This window comes from Tuber melanosporum, assembly GCF_000151645.1.
Source record: "Tuber melanosporum whole genome shotgun sequence assembly, scaffold_91, strain Mel28".
NCBI classification, from domain to species: domain Eukaryota; kingdom Fungi; phylum Ascomycota; class Pezizomycetes; order Pezizales; family Tuberaceae; genus Tuber; species Tuber melanosporum.
The window spans coordinates 71,908-87,844 of record NW_003299141.1 but is presented as its reverse complement, the minus strand read 5'-3'; the positions used below and the strand labels follow the sequence as shown (position 1 = coordinate 87,844).

Sequence of the window (15,937 nt, the reverse complement as noted above, 5' to 3'; positions counted from 1 at the left end):
GTGTTTCCACCATCTGACACTTCGGAAGCGACACAGAATCCCTAGTCGCCAAGATAGATCAAGCGCGACTTCTTGTTGCGCTACAGGTAATAATAGTGCCGGTAGAATTAAACGGACGAACTCGCTAACAAGATGTTAATTTACCGATAAATGCCCTGCCTAATGTTACAAGTACAGTATTCTGCTACCCCCAAGCGTCCCCCGCGCCATGCCGCAAGTGCCCAAGCCAGAATCCAGTTGGCCGTAAAGCTGGGATCCAGTAACCTTGTAAAGCGTAGCTTTCGTGGAAACGAAAACCCTGGTCCGAAAAAGCAACAAGTGCTCTGACGTTTCTCCACACATGAGTTTCAAGTTCAAAAAAAAAAAAAGTACAGCTCGAGTAATATTTCACTTGCCCCACGTCACCAACGAATAGCTGTGCTGTACAGTGCGGTGCACGAAGTACCTTACTATATATATCGGTATGAATTGGATACAATTTTTTCAGAGAATCCATTCTTCCTAAGAAGTTTACTTGACAAGCAGCTTTCTTCCGAGTCGTTCTGGCATAGTACTGAGATTGCTCTCTACATTTAAGGCAATCACTAACGGAGTCTTACAGACGTGGTGAACTATAAATTCCGCCATCACCCCTTCCACGTACCTGCCTCCTCCGCTCCTATTTTTTCCTCTTTTACTCCTCCTACTTAACTCCGACAACAATGCCATCCCTTGATTTCATACAAGCCCCTCCTCATACGGGCTGCGAGAACCTAGCGGACAGCTTCTGTTTGATAGAGCATCACGAGCTCCTAGACGAGAACGATGGCTTCCATGAAATACAGCGCAACGGGCGCCTGGACATAGGAAGCTTTGAGTCAGATGACGAAAACTTGTCTTCCGAAGAGGACGAATGCCTGTTAAGAGCTGTGGAAGGAGATGGAGAAGAAGATGTAGGTTTCCTTCACCACTCTGGTTTGGGAGGCGTAACGCATCTGATGTCGGAGGTTGTAAAAGTCATCTTTTACTCTCGTAGTAAGAGATGCGAGGCCGCGCACGCACAAGCGTATGCCCATGCGTGAGCAGGAACGAGATGGTGGGGGAGAGAGCCCAGGAGAGATGGATTACAAGCACGGTGGGAAACCGTTGCTTGTTTTCAGGAGTGAGGGGAAAGCGGGGCGTGTGGCGAGCTCAGGTAGCTCTCGGGGAGTGGGTGGAAACGGAGAGGGAATAGAAGACAAGGAGATATCCCCAAAACTCAATTCCGAACCCGAATACGAACCCGACCCCGAGACCCATCTGGCAGAGCCTAACCCAAAGTCGCGAGAGCCCTCTCGGAAACCGCGCACCGCTATGGAATACAGAATCTGGACCGACAAAAACGGTCAATACAGACAAGAGATGATACTCCTCGGCTGCGAGAACGACCACGTACTCTTACTAAAGCGTGATGGCGTAAGACTTAATATCCTTAAGTCAGACTTATCCCCTCAGGACCAAGAATTTGTTACCCAAGCGATGGAACCGCCTATCACAACCTCTCTAAACGGACTCTCGCCAAATGATAACACATCGGTGATCCCATTGTACTCGTACTCCAATAAACCGAAGCCGGACCCTAGTAAGATCCGGAGTTGGCTAGACATCACAGGCAGATACAGTGTTGATGCGCAACTGGTGGGGTTCCGGAAGGGTAAGATTGTGTTGCATAAGACCGATGGTGTTAAGGTTGGGGTTATTCCCAATCAGATGGCTAAGGATGATTTGGCGTTTGCCGAGAAGGAACTTGGGATGGTGTTGACGGGGATTGCGAAGGAGAGGAGAGGAAAGGCGATTGCTTGAATGATTATAGGGGCACACGATTATTATTCATTTGTCTGTTTATCTTCTCCCCTTCCTTCCTTCCTTTCCTATCATCCCTTGTGAGGTGCTTTTGGTACCGCACCCCGACATTGGTGTTTCGACGGTTCTTATTTCAACAGTAAATACTCTTTTCCTTCCTCATACAGTATACATTTTTTTCTTAATGCTTTGGCTTCCGTATATTACATTATGTGTTAACAATTAGGTTATTATGGTTCTCTTTTGTTCGAGGGGGGGTTTTGGGGGGCATTTTTGGCACTTTTTTTAGAGGAAAACGAGAGCAACAAAACACCATCGCATGCTGCCCTGCACCGTAGCACGAGAGCCCAAGGCCCAACTAGCAAGGAAAGGATAATGATTAGGACCTAGAGTCATCGCCTGGTCTTGAATCACATACCGGTACAGCCCTGGGTTTTACGGATGACTTCATAGTGCCATGCAGGTTCATGAATTCAACCATTCCCGGATATCAATTATGGAATAACTTAAGGTTAATTCGTTCCCTGGGGACTTAAGTCTTAGCGCGAGTGTTTTTCATGAAACGCGATAGGAAATCTGTGGTCTAGAGGAATTGCCGGTTGGGGGCAGACGGAAGATTGTGGGCGCACAGCACTGTACTTGAATCAGTACGAGTACTAGTGCAACACAGGAATGTTACCGACTATGATATGATAATAGCAGTCGAGAGAGTTATGGGTAGGTATAATACCGGCAGGGACCTAAGCCGGGAGATAGAGGAGGATAGAGGGGGGGGGTTTCCTAAGTGAATTCAATCAAAAAGATGCGATAAAAGCTACGCTTTAACTTATAATATTATCAATCACATGAGAAGGGCGTTGAAGAGTCAAGGATTTGTACCATCATACAAGTTTCTACTTTAGCAACTTATCATGAACTTGATTCCCAGCGGGGTACGGAAGCTGGATAGTGAGGGGGATCGATTGGGCAGGTTTACCGGTACAGTACCGTATTGTAATCGTTGTATGCTACCGTAGGCCGGCCGCTTCATCACTACCGGTAGTATCAAACGGTATCTGGACTTAATCTTTGCAGGGGGGAAAGGAACAACATCTCTCCACGGCACGTCTCTATCAGCCTTGATCCCCAGGTTGCACCCTGAACTTATCATACATACCCGAAGTCGGTGCTGTATTGACGGGGCAGATCCATGCTCAGTTAACCGGTATCTGTCCGTCGAGGTGAAAATCATCGAATGTCACCGGATGCCGTTACTGGGACCAATATCACATTTCCTCTTTTTCCTGTCGTATCCCGGGGACAGGAAGCTGAATGAGAACTATCCTCCGCTTTTGTCTTGTTGGGTGTTGAACAAGGAAGATGTGTTTCCCCGGCAACAGCGTCTAATTGGACGTCTCCCTCTCCGCTCCTCTCGTCTTTGTCTGAAAGGATCCGCGGGAGAAGTCTTGGCTGTCCATGCCCTGTTCAACCTTCTTTTTCTTCTGTTTGCTGCCAGGACCCAAACTCCCCACAGAGCTTTCTAGAAACCTTTCCCCCCTCCTTTAACCCTTTCATAAGGGTCATAGAGGCTTCTCTTCTTTAAACTCCATCTGCTTAGTCTCAGTGTAAGAGATCACCAACCTTTCCCATTTGAAAATCTTATCATTCACCCGACTACAACAACCTCTTTGTCCCCCCTCCCTACGCTTCACTTCCAAGCCTCCCACGTGCACATTTACCCATAGCTTTTCCTTCCCTCCCCTCCCTGGCATTGTTGGTTGACCTTTGCTGAGAAATAAAGGAAGGGAACGGAAATTGCTAGGCTGCAATGGATATCAACTCGCTTCTATCACCGTCTGACGACTACTCGTCTCCGGCGAACCCCTCCGCTTCCCCACGTCCATCGTCCCGACCAGCCTTCATTGATACAGACTCCAATTCCCCGATTCACTCAGGCCACACATCCAATACTACGCCAACCTCAAACCCCCGACAGTCGCCGTGCAAGGCTAACGAGGCCTCCACCTCGAAAGCATTCTCCGCGTCAGGGATGGGTGGGCCATCAGAGGAAGTTCGGGACGAAGCCATGACTGGCGGGGACGATGATGATGCTGCTGCTGCTGTCGCTGTTGGCGATGGCATTGGCGTGGTGTATGAAGCCGTTATGGAAGATGCATCTGATGGTGACGAAAACGAGGTTGTAGTATCGGTGCCTTTGTCGGAGGAGGATTACACGCGCATCGCCGACCTTTTGGTTTCCATCACCAACCGGCCGTATCAGTATGAATCCCATGTGGAGTATATTTCCCTCCTGCGTCGCGGCTTCCTCGCACACCGGGCCGACCCGAGAGAGTTGGGGCCGTACCCCCTCATCAAGGACCTGCGGAAGGCTCGTGAAGACATGATCGAGAGGTTTCCACTGAACGAGACTATGTGGGCTGAGTGGATTGCCGATGAGATATCTATTTGTGGTGGTCTCGAGGAGCGTCTTGGTGTCATGGAGCTTTGTGCTAAGGCTGTCGAGGAGGAGTCCGCAAGTGTCAAGCTGTGGAAGACTTATGCTGAATATATCGAATCCCAGTATTCTCTGGGGAGGGGTGGGGACGCGGCCGGGAAAGGTAAGGCTAAGAAGCTTCTCAGTGAGGAAGAGGAGGTTACTTTGAAAGGGTGTTTTACGTTGGAATTGGTTGTTGAGACTTATCGGCTGGGTTCTCTTGCTACCAAGGATAATGTTGCTGAGAGCCATGCGCTTTGGAATAAGTATCGCGACTTGATGGTGATGGACTTGGAAGCTAACCCAACGTAAGCTCTTCCTTACTTTATCCGTTGTTGGTAAAACTAACCAGTGGCCTAGTCCCCCCAAGGTCGAATTTATTCGAAACCTCTATATCGCTCGTCTCCAAATCCCACACACCACCATCAGTGATACCTTCTCTGAATTTAGCACCTTCATTACTAGATATGACAACGCAAATTACGAATCTATCATGGTTAGCACTAACAAGCTTTATGCTGTAGCTTTGGCAAAGTACAATGAGCGTTCCAGATATGAGGACCGCCTCCCCAAGCACGGGCAGGTCTCCTTAGCGGAAGAATGGAATGCTTGGGCAGAATACCTAGAATGGGAAACCTCCCGGCCGAAGAAGAAACTCGACGTAGACATGGCATGCGCGCTCTATGAGCGGTGCTTACTGTGCTTCGGCGAGCAGGCCAGAGTTTGGGAAGAATATGTCTTTTTTGCTCTTGAGAAGTCACTGGGCCCTCGTGTTAAGGCACTTTTGAAGCGTGCCACGAGACATTGTCCATGGTCCGGGACGCTATGGGCCCAGTACATAATTGCTTTGGAGAGGGCGTATAGGCCATTTGAAGAGGTTTCTGAAATCAAACACAGGGCTACCACTACTGGGATGTTGGACTTGGGCGGTTTAGAGGAGGTTTTGAAAGTTAACATTGCCTGGTGTGGGTTCTTGAAGAGAAGAGCTTTTGAACATGACGCTGGGGAGGATGATTTCGATATGGCAGAGATGGGGATATCTGAAGCTGTTACTGGTAGGGAATTTCGTGCACTCTTCTTCAATCAATTAGATATCTGGCTAATATGGCACACAGAAACTGGCAAAAAGGATCCCGAGTATCGTCTTCAAAGGATTCATATCAACTTCTGTACTCTTGCTAAGAAGATTGACGCCGCAAGGGAGATCTGGAAGGAGCTTGCCAAGACTCATGGCAATTCTTATGAATACTGGTTACGTTACTATCACTGGGAGCTTTCACATGGGCCAGGGGATAAAGATTATGCAGGCTCGGCTTTAAAAGCAGCTCTGGGGAGAAATACCTTAGATTGGCCTGAGAAGATTCTGGAGACATGGAAAAACCATGTTGAAGACTTTGGAAACGTCGAGGACGTCGAGTACGTGACTGTCCGGTATCGGAAGCTTTCCAAAGAGATTTTGGAGAGGCGAGCGCAGGTGGGAGATTCTTGTGCCTATACAAATTTCAATGGCTACCCTAAGACTAACACCGATTCTCCAGGAGGCACAAGTAGCTGCTCTACAGCAGCAAACAGTGAAGGATCAGCAACCAGAGGCAGATACACCGCAGACTGATGAATCAGCTAGGGCCAGTTCCAAGAGGCGTCGAAGTGTTACTGAGGCTGATGATTCTCAGCCCAAAAAGAAATCCAAAGCTGCTGAGACACTGGCCCCGGAGCAGCCAGCTGCCCACTCGCCTTCTCCAAAGTCTTCCGTAGCGAAGCGTGATCGCGAGAATACCACCGTGATCGTGAAGAACCTGCCGCCGAATTATCCGGAGGTGCGGGTTAGACAGTTTTTCAGAGATGTAAGTTCCTCACTCCGCTCCATCATATAAAGTTAATCGTTGCTAACATGTAACATAAAGTGCGGTACGATCAATAGTTTAAAGCTTATTGTGGAGAAGGATGGAAAGACTTCAACTGCAACTGTTGAGTTTGAGAGCAGGGAAGATGTCCTCACAGCTCAGACTAAAAACTTGAAGATTGTTGATGGGCACTCTATCGAGGTTCAGGTTGGGACTGGGTCAACTCTTTACGTTACAAATTTCCCGCCGACCGCCGATGAGACGTGTATCAGGGATCTGTTCAAAGATGTAGGCCCTCCTCCCCTTCCATAACCCACCCACAGAAATTACCGGAAACTAACAGGCAAATTAAGTGTGGCGAGATCGTCGACATCCGCTTTCCAAGTCTGAAGTACAACTCGCATCGGCGGTTTTGCTATGTCCAGTTTGCGTCATCTGATGAAGCTCAGAAGGCGACCTCCCTGCATGGTAAACAACTTGGAGGCAAGGAAACTCTTGTGGCTAAGATCTCGGCGCCTGACCAGAAGCACGAGCGGTCTGGTGCAGTGTAAGCATCTTCACCCCCCAAGTATCAGAGCTACAACTGATTATTCATTAAGATATGAGGGCCGAGAAGTGTATATCCGGAATATAGATTTTCAGGCACACGATAATGACGTCCAGGAATTATTCCAGAAATATGGGAGAATAGAGAAGGTCCGTCTGCCGCCCGGGCCGAAGAAGGGTACTCACAAAGGCTATGGGTTTGTGACTTTTTCCGCAAAGGTAAACTAAGAGACCTCTATTTTGCAATGTATAAGTTAACAATTCGGCCACAGGAGGAAGCCCTCGCAGCAGTAGAAGGCGCGAACAATACCCAGCTCAAATACCGAACGCTCATAATCAGCATTGCAGACCCAAACCCCAGCAAGCAAAAAACCACCAATGCCAACCCCTCCACAGAGAAAATGAGAGATTCAGCTTCTGACCGAAATACGGACCGCCCCCGCCAAAAATCGGCATACCCTGCTGCTTCACAACAGCCGCCGGCCCCTGCCTTCTCTGACATCAAGCAAAAAACGCTCGGAATAATGAACCTCTCCGACACCGTAAACGACACCAAAATTCGCCACATGTTTGAAAAGTATGGTCCGCTGCGCAAGGTCGCCCTGAGACCCGACCACCAAGGCGCAATCGTAGAATACGAGTCCGTCACCGACGCCGGAAAAGCTACCCTAGCACTCGACGGACTCGAGCTCGCCGGCCGCAAAATCAAGATTGGGGGATTAGCGGACTTGATGCGGCAGTCCCCTGAGAGGAAAGTTTCCAAAGGATTTGCTACCAACAACGGGGGTGGAAAGGTCGGAGTGGTTGCGTTTAAGCCCAGTCAGGTGGGCGCGGGAGGGATGAAGGGGCAGAAGCGAAGAGCTGGCTTGGGCTTTTCAGGTGTGGTCAAAAAGAAGGACGCTGATGGGAAGAAGAATGAAGATATAGTGATGGCGGATGGACCGCCGGCCAGGGAGGCGCCAAAGACAAAGTCGAATGCTGATTTTAAGGCCATGTTTTTGCGGAAGTAGTGGGCATGGATGCATGGATGGATTGTAGATTAATCATCTCATTGGGATGCTGGCGTGTTACATGGCGTGATGATATACCGGGGAGTGGGAGTGGAATTGGGGCAACTGATAAATGACCTGTGCTTCTTTTTATTGTGATTAAATTTTTATGTGGGTGGATGGGAATTTGTGTGGTAATCATGGGTAATCACTCGGCATGCGATTTCGAAAAGGGGGTAAATAGTAGCGTTCTAATTGGGTGCAGGTATGGATTCTTCGCTGTTGGTGTTGTTGCTGAGTGGCAAATTTGAGAGTCTTGCTTGTTCTCTGTTTTGTGTTTCGTGGGTGTTGCCGGATGATGTGACATCTAACCGGCATTATAAGTTAGAAGAAATGTTCATACCTCATCACTCGCTCTATTTCAAGTTGTTCGACCCCACCGAAATCAACTTGGCGGGAGAGCATGGTTTGCTTAGGTATATAGTAGCTGCCTAAGCAGATTGGAATAGACTGGATACTAGCGGAATTCAGGAAGCTTCACTTGTAAATCTACATACATGGCGGGAAAATATCTATTTTGAATCACGGGGAGTACTCAACAATAATGTACACGCACTTCATGAATCTCATCCATCAGGCCCCCAGGAACTTCGAGCAGAGTAACGCCGTCGCAACGCTAACCTATCTTGTGTTAACAATTACCCGAACTCAAGACGATCACACCACAGCCGAAGAAAGAGAAAAGCCCACATTCAATGAATCCACCAAGCTGTCAGTACCGGGCCCCTTAACCAGACTAACACAAAACTTGGCCAACTTCTTCAACGGTGGTCGGAGACCCTCCCCCTCGTTGCCCACGAGCAGCACTACGGGGCCCTCCTTAACTACCTCAGCCACTTCGGGAGCATAGACGTATCGATCTCTGCGGGCTTGGTTCTTCGTTGGCGGTGGGATGGCGGCGTAGACGGTCCAGCCATTTTCCGTGGACTGGGTTATCATGCGTTCACTTTTTGCGTGCTCGAATATTGGGAGGAGTTCCGCGGCTCCAGCGGAGGCTTTTAGACAGACGGGTGAGAGTCGGGCGCTAGTTATTGTCCGGTGTTAGATGTAATGTGAGTGGGGGTCGAGTGTGTATTACCAATTTCTTGCCGTAATGGTCACAGCATCTACACCCAGGAAGTAGGCTGAGCGGAGGATGGCCCCCATGTTGCCGGGATCCAACTAGGGAGGTGGGTGGATGGGTTAGTGAATTTTCCGATCCGGAACTGCGCGGGGGGGGGGTCTCACTATTTCGTCCAACATGAGAACGAATGGGTATCTTCTTTTTGGATCCCTGCAGCGAATCTTATCATAATAGTGTTCGGTCACTGGCCGGCCGTCGAAATAATGTCTGGCCATCTCCAATGTAAAGAAGTTTCTATCTTCTTGGACGCCTTTAAGTGCTATAATAGGGGTTCTTTTTATAGGTAGACATTCAAGAACATAGCCCTACATAATAGTCAATTAGGTTTTACTATCAGCTTGAGTAAACACATACAAACATTATACAACGAGTGGTGACCCAAAACAGAGCGTACCTACATTATGCGGCCTCGAGTTACTCATACTATCCATCTTCCCCATGTCCTCCTCGTCGACAATTTCTACACCTGCGGTCCGTGCCAGATCCTTCATGTCCCGGTCCCGCTCCCGAGCGGCGGGTGTTCTGTTATCGCCTGCGTAGACGTAAAGTTTGTATAGTTCCCTTCGTTTGCACCTTAGAGCAGCCTCTACGACAGAGGTGCCGTATATCCATTCCGCATCGTAGTTTACTTTTGGTATATATCGACGGGGGGCGGGAGTGTAACCGAATTGAGGGGGTTCGTGGTCAAGACGGGGTGATAGTTCTCGTCTTGGTTCTAGCTCAAAGTAATCGCCCTTAGGTTCTCCCTCTCTTCTAGCGACAACCCGTCGGATTGTGGGATCAAGGGGTGGGGGGGAATTTTGGTAGATTGCAGGCTCAGGGCTATAGTCGTACTCGCGAGTGTCCTTTTGACAGCCATAGTAACGATCTGCAGCAGCTGAACGACGGAGACCACGGTTGATGGCAGAATCTGTGGAGACCGATCGGTGTAGAGGTTTGTAGAGTATCTTGATAGGGATTTTGTGCAATAATCGAGCTGATTGGGGGGTGTTCATTGCTGTCTCCACTGTGTTGTGCCAGACTCCCGATTGGGTCAGAATGGTTGGAGGAGAATTCTTGAAGCCTCGATTTGCCTTGCTGCTGACCAAGCAGAAAATTCTGGGCCTGTGACATCCTTATGAGTTCGGACGGGGGTTCATTAATGCAGGTCGCGCTTATCACCCAGAGCCTCCATCTCGTGTTGCTTTGTGATCCTCGTCAACTAAACGCCTTTGTAGCTTTCTCGTCAGGTCGCGTCTTCCCAACATACCCTTCACTCCCTCAGACCTCTCTATTGACTTCACCTCTACCCCTTTCTTCCCCCGCCCCTTTCCCCACAGTATCAAACCTTCCCTCAACTTTTTCTTTCTCTTTGTCCTCAACACCCTTTCTTCTCACTTTCTCATCCATTTGCTTTCCCCTTAACCATTCCCTGCCAACGCGTCCTCACCCGAGATTGGGTACAAACAATTCAGCCATGCCGCTAACAGCAGAAAGTGACATTGAGGTGTCTTATCACTCTGAAAATGGGGTCGAGACCCCAGATGAAGCGTCTACTCAGCTTTTGGCTGCACTCAACCCAGCCTCCGGTGGTCGGGTTAAACGGAAGTTCGCCATTGATCCTCCTACGCTCGAATCTCTCGGGTTCAGCCGTGATGACTATCAGAGTTTCCCTGAAGAAATGCTCATTAAGAAGATCAAAAAAGAAGTGGAAATTAAGGGTGTGATCCACTGCAAGGCAATATTTGCTGATGGCAGCGGTGTTATGGTAAGTTTATATTCCTGGAAAAGTTATTCACCCTCTGGTGAGAAATTCTAATCGCAGATCAAATTCACAGATGCCCTACACTCAGCTGGCCCGCTACGATAATTGGGGAGAAGCTTATGCGGATTTTGTTAACCAGGACGGTACCTTGCTGGGTGCAACGAGTTCTGAGGAGACGGGTTCTGGGCGGGATACTTCCGCATCAAGTCTTCAGGGTCGTCAGGGCTCGGGAAAAACTACTACCCCCAGGAATGTTGGTAGCTCCTCGCGCTCTGGACAACGTGTTGAACTGAATTCCCTTGATCAAGTCTCCCAAGGTGATAACAATTCACCAGCACCCGTTGCCGAGGGTCGCCAACTTAGGAAGCGGAATTTGTCACTCCTTGTGAAGCAACGAAAATCCATGCGGGAAGCTGAAGGAATAGAGTCCTCGGAAGATGAGGATGCTAATAAGGCTATCGGGTCTCGAAACCCGGCCAAAGGCGGTGGTCGGCGTACTAGGTCAACCGGAATTTCAAAAGTCCGGATGCTTCCTTACGGCTATGATGACGATGACGAGCTCATTGTTTCTGATCTAAAGCCCCCGCCCGGTAGGCGTCGCCGAGGCCTTGTATCATTGAACCGCAGAAACGTAACGGAGGCGGGATACGGGAGTTCCGACTATGACAACGGCAATCCTCCTGAGAGACGTTCCGGGCGGACAACAGGACGCAAGAATATGTACCGAGAACCAGACCCAAATGCCGACGACGACTTCATGGATATCGACACCGTTGCTAAGCCTAAAAAGCCCCAAGTTGTACGCGCTAAAGAGGTTTTCCCGTATCTAGACAAACACGGAGATTTTGCCAGATTTCACGACCGTACATGCGACACCTGCCTCAACCACGGCACCTCTAAATCAAGAGGCATCCTGGTATATTGCCAGGGCTGCTCTTACACTTATCACCAACTTTGTCTGGGACATCGCGCGAATCGCGAGCATCTTATTACCAGGGTGGCCGGTGAAAACCATGTTTTGCAGTGTAAACGCTGCATAGGAAGGGCTCGACTTAAGAGATCTACTGCGCCGTGCCTGGATAAGTGTACAGCATGTCATATCACAGGGAAATCTTGCCCACCCCTTTTCGGATCTAGGGAACAGGTCTGGCAGAAAAAAGAGGCATCAGCAAATGCTAGTGCTGAAACTTCGACGGTGAGGGTCGATCCAGAGCGCCTCTATAATCCTGAGAATATCACCGCCAATCACCACGAGGGTGCCGGAGAGCGTGGCATTTTAACCATCTACCTGCTACCTCTGAGAGTGTTGGCAAGCCTACTGCCAAAAATCGGCTGGAGGAATATTCACGAGAGTGGAGATGCGACCTATGTCAGGAATATAGAGAGAAGGCCAATATTATCCTCGCATGGCGTCCCTCTGACAAGCAGGCCAGGCAGATGAAACCAGAGCTAATCGACTATACGGACTTCGCTGAAGACGAGCGCGAGTACCTAGTCAAGTTTGCTAAACAGTCTTACTTTCATTGCATTTGGTTACCTGGGGCATGGGTTTCTGGGGCCTTCCCCTTGCTTCATACAGGGTTCATGAAGAGAGGTCCAAAACTTTGTATGACGACTGAAGAGGCTGTTCCTGAGGAGTGGCTTCGGATAGAAATCTGCTTGGATGTTGAATATGACTCTTATGTCCCAGTGGGTAATGACGCAGAACTCGACCTGTCGCGGATAACCGACGTAACTAAAGCTTATGTCAAATTCAGAGGCTTGGGATACGAAGAGGCGGTCTGGGAGCAACCTCCCAATGAGAGTGAAGAGGAGAGATGGGAGGAATGGAAACAGGCCTACGGAGATTATATCCATGGGTTTTACGTTCGCAGCACAAGAGGGATTCTCGATCGGATAAAGAAGGCTCGCTCTCTCAATTTTGATCAGAAGCTTGTAAAAAAGATGCAGCCCGAATACATAAAAGGCGGGACTTTGATGGATTACCAAATGGAGGGACTAAAGTAAGCTATCACAATTTACCAATTTTAGGCCTCGATGTACCATGTGTTAATGCTTTTACAGTTGGCTATACTATAAGTGGTGGAAAGGCCAGAATGCGGTTCTCGCAGATGAGATGGGTCTTGGTAGGTTCGGCCTTGATTCTTGTTTGAATGCCACTAATTTGCCATAGGGAAAACCATTCAAGTCATATCATTTCTATCGGTGTTGCTTGAGGACCATAACGTGTGGCCCTTCTTGATCGTCGTTCCTAACTCAACTGTACCGAACTGGTTAGTATAGTACACTATGCATTAGCATAACTCCTTCTTTGACGAAACGCTAACACAGCCGAAAGGAAACGAGAAATCCAGCGTTGGCTCCCCAATATGCGGGTTGTAGCATACCCCAGCGTCGACATAGCCCGGAAGCTTTCAGTATTCCCCCTATTTAGGCTGTTGTGAGCCGTGCTAACTGAAGGCAGAAAAAATATGAAATGTTTCATCCTGGCACCACGGATCTCAAGTGTCATGTTGTTGTTACATCTTACAACTCGCCTGTTTCAGACGCAAAGACCCTTAGGCCAATCCGTTGGCAAGCGCTAATTGTTGATGAAGGGCAGAGATTAAAGAATGACCGGAGCCAGTTTTACACCGAGATGGCCAAATATCATACTGGTTTCAAGCTCTTGATGACTGGCACACCATTGCAGAACAATCCGAGGGAACTTTTCAATTTGCTGCAATTCCTAGACCCGAAGGTACAGGCAGCCGAGATGGAGGAGGAATTCGGAGAACTTACCAAAGAGAATGTGCCCACCCTTCATGCTATGATTCGGTAGGTTGTACTCTACATGAGCCCATAATTTTTAGAATGCCTATTGACTTTGGATAGACCATACTTTTTGAGAAGGACTAAAGGCATGGTGCTGGACTTACCACCAATGACCGAGATCATCGTCCCTGTCAGTATGACTAATGTTCAAAGGAAACTCTACAAGTCCATTCTAACCAAGGATACTGCCCTCATTAAATCGATTCTCGCCAAACATGGAAAGGGGAAATTGAAGCTTACTGAGAGGACAAAGCTTAACAACCTGCTTATGCAGTTAAGAAAGTGTCTTTGTCATCCTTTCCTCTATAACGAGGATATTGAAGAGCAAGATGTTGACCCGGAAACCGCACACAAAAACTTGGTTGACGCTGGGTCCAAGTTGGAGCTACTGAGCTTATTGCTACCAAAGCTCAAAGAAAAGGGGCACAGAGTGCTCATGTTTACCCAGTTTTTAGGGATGTTGGATATTCTAGAGGACTTCCTTTTTGCACTAGATCTGAAATATCAACGTCTCGATGGCGGGGTGTCAACTCTTGAGAGACAGAAGAGGATAGATTCATTCAATGCCCCGGATTCCAAATATTTCGCATTCATGCTTTCAACGAGAGCTGGAGGAGTCGGGATCAACCTCGCAACGGCAGACACCGTCATCATCCTAGATCCAGATTTCAATCCCCATCAAGACATCCAAGCCCTATCCAGGGCCCACAGGATCGGGCAAACGAAGAGAGTGCAGGTCTTTCATCTCGTAACTAGAGATACAGCAGAGGAAAAGATCATTCAAATTGGTAAAAAGAAGCTAAGCCTCGACCATTTGATCATAGAAAAGATGGATGCTACAGAAGAAGAGGAAGTTGATGTCGAGAGTATCTTGAAATTTGGAGCTAGGGCGCTGTTCGAAGATGAGGGAGAAGCATCTGAGGCGAGAAGAATCCGGTACGATGATGATAGTGTGGATAAGCTTCTCGAAAGAGTTGCTACAGAGGAGCCAACAGTCGCTGAGAAAGATGGTGCAAACACTGGAGAAACTGCCTTCAGTTTTGCCCGAGTCTGGGCTAATGACACATCGGTACTAGAGGAAGGCTTCGGTCAAGAGCAAGAGGAGGAGGCCCCTCTCGGATTCTGGGACAAAGTTTTGAAGGAGCGGGAAGAGGAGGCCCGGCTTGAAGCAGCTTCCAAAGCCGAAGAACTTGGGAGGGGAAGGAGAAACAAGAAAGTTGATTACAGGATGGGACTCGATTTTTCTTCCAAACGAGGTCCTGGGGCGACGAGTGACACGGATTTCCACGATTCATCAGGCCCTGAATCGGACTCGGAGGGGGAACGCGCAGGGAGCGAGCTTTCCGATAAGCTGATAAATGCTAACCATACTCAGAACTTGGGCCCCCAGACCACACCAATTATCCCCCAAACTCCAATGGAATTTGCTCTCCCAGGCTCTAATCACTTGGCGATACCACGTCCCCCTCCATCTTATGTTCCGCCTTCAAGCCGGCATATTCCTATTGCCCAGCCCCCTTACCCTCCTTACCCTCCTTCTGCATCATTTAATAGAACTCCAATCGGCAACTTTCATCCGTTGCAGTCGACACAACACGTTTTTGGTGTTCCTCCCACGCCCGCCATGCCCCGTAGCTCGATGGCACCAATGATACCGGCTGCTCCCGTTGCCCCGATTGCACCCATGGTTCTTCCTCCGCTTCACGTTTTCCACACCGCACCCGGCCCGGCGGCCATGTCTCACCCAGATCTCAACGGTAAATGCCTGGCTTGTGGCAACCCCCACTCACCAGGCCAGTGCCCACTGAGAGATATCCCTGTGCAGCATTGCCAACTCTGCTCGACTGCGCACCTCCCTGGTATAAACACCTGCCCGCATCTTAGCAGCGAGACCCAGGTCAATGAGATGCTCATGGCGGTTAATCTGAGCCCAGAAATTCCGGCACTAACTGCAGACGCGAAGCAGCTCCTAAGGGAGCGCAAAGGAGAAATAAAATTGAAGAAGAAGGAAGTAGCCAGAAGGAGACAAGCCTCCATGAATAACGCACCATCAGCAAATGGGTATTAAAATGTTTTACTTTCCGCACTCCGCCGACCTGGTCCCGTTCACAACCCCTCGACCGCATCCCTCAACTCCGCCCCCTTTTTTTTCTTCTGACTTTCCCTTTTGATCTATTTCCTTTCTATTCCTTCGCAACACTATCTCTTAGCTGGCTTACCCAGATTTAATACCGTAGCCTTTCCCTCACACTCGCTTATCTTTTTTTTTTCTCTTTTCCCCTTTACTCCTACCGTTCTATGGCATTCTTCCGGTGGCTAGCATAGAGGATGTGAGGTTACCGGCGTTGAGTTACAGTGAAATGTGCAAATGTGCAAAGGGGGAGGCACTCGTCGTGTTTTTCTAGTAGATAGCTACTTTGAGCAACAATTAGCAGGAGAGAAAAATAAGTTAAGAGATTTGAGATTTGCCTAATACAAGTTGTATCATTGGTGTTCGTTCACTCACATGATATCTGTTTGTCG

The 15,937-nt window shown here is 48.9% G+C and overlaps 4 protein-coding genes; 3 read left to right on the top strand and 1 right to left on the bottom strand.

Annotated features, from left to right (window-relative positions):
* The first annotated feature begins 414 nt into the window (after positions 1–414).
* GSTUM_00011844001 (uncharacterized protein) lies at positions 415–2,130 on the top strand. XM_002842178.2 has 3 exons: positions 415–550; positions 602–932; positions 997–2,130. The coding sequence occupies exons 2-3, from the start codon at positions 702–704 to the stop codon at positions 1,819–1,821; spliced, it is 1,056 nt and encodes a 351-aa protein (XP_002842224.1). The 5' UTR covers positions 415–550; positions 602–701; the 3' UTR covers positions 1,822–2,130.
* A 1,194-nt stretch (positions 2,131–3,324) lies between these two features.
* On the top strand, positions 3,325–7,930 carry GSTUM_00011843001 (uncharacterized protein). XM_002842177.2 has 8 exons: positions 3,325–4,602; positions 4,655–5,349; positions 5,410–5,768; positions 5,833–6,138; positions 6,199–6,426; positions 6,492–6,685; positions 6,738–6,903; positions 6,957–7,930. The coding sequence occupies exons 1-8, from the start codon at positions 3,887–3,889 to the stop codon at positions 7,692–7,694; spliced, it is 3,402 nt and encodes a 1,133-aa protein (XP_002842223.1). The 5' UTR covers positions 3,325–3,886; the 3' UTR covers positions 7,695–7,930.
* A 256-nt stretch (positions 7,931–8,186) lies between these two features.
* GSTUM_00011842001 (uncharacterized protein) lies at positions 8,187–9,851 on the bottom strand (the record flags this gene model as incomplete). XM_002842176.2 has 5 exons in its annotated part: positions 8,187–8,354; positions 8,424–8,757; positions 8,812–8,894; positions 8,961–9,161; positions 9,255–9,851. 5 exons carry the CDS (start codon positions 9,849–9,851, stop codon positions 8,307–8,309), a joined length of 1,263 nt encoding a protein of 420 aa, XP_002842222.1. The 3' UTR covers positions 8,187–8,306.
* A 296-nt stretch (positions 9,852–10,147) lies between these two features.
* On the top strand, positions 10,148–15,926 carry GSTUM_00011841001 (uncharacterized protein). XM_002842175.2 has 10 exons: positions 10,148–10,603; positions 10,674–11,903; positions 11,954–12,603; positions 12,665–12,726; positions 12,774–12,873; positions 12,939–13,017; positions 13,065–13,417; positions 13,475–13,538; positions 13,581–14,874; positions 15,163–15,926. Exons 1-10 carry the CDS (start codon positions 10,313–10,315, stop codon positions 15,480–15,482), a joined length of 4,443 nt encoding a protein of 1,480 aa, XP_002842221.1. The 5' UTR covers positions 10,148–10,312; the 3' UTR covers positions 15,483–15,926.
* The last annotated feature ends 11 nt before the right edge of the window (positions 15,927–15,937 follow it).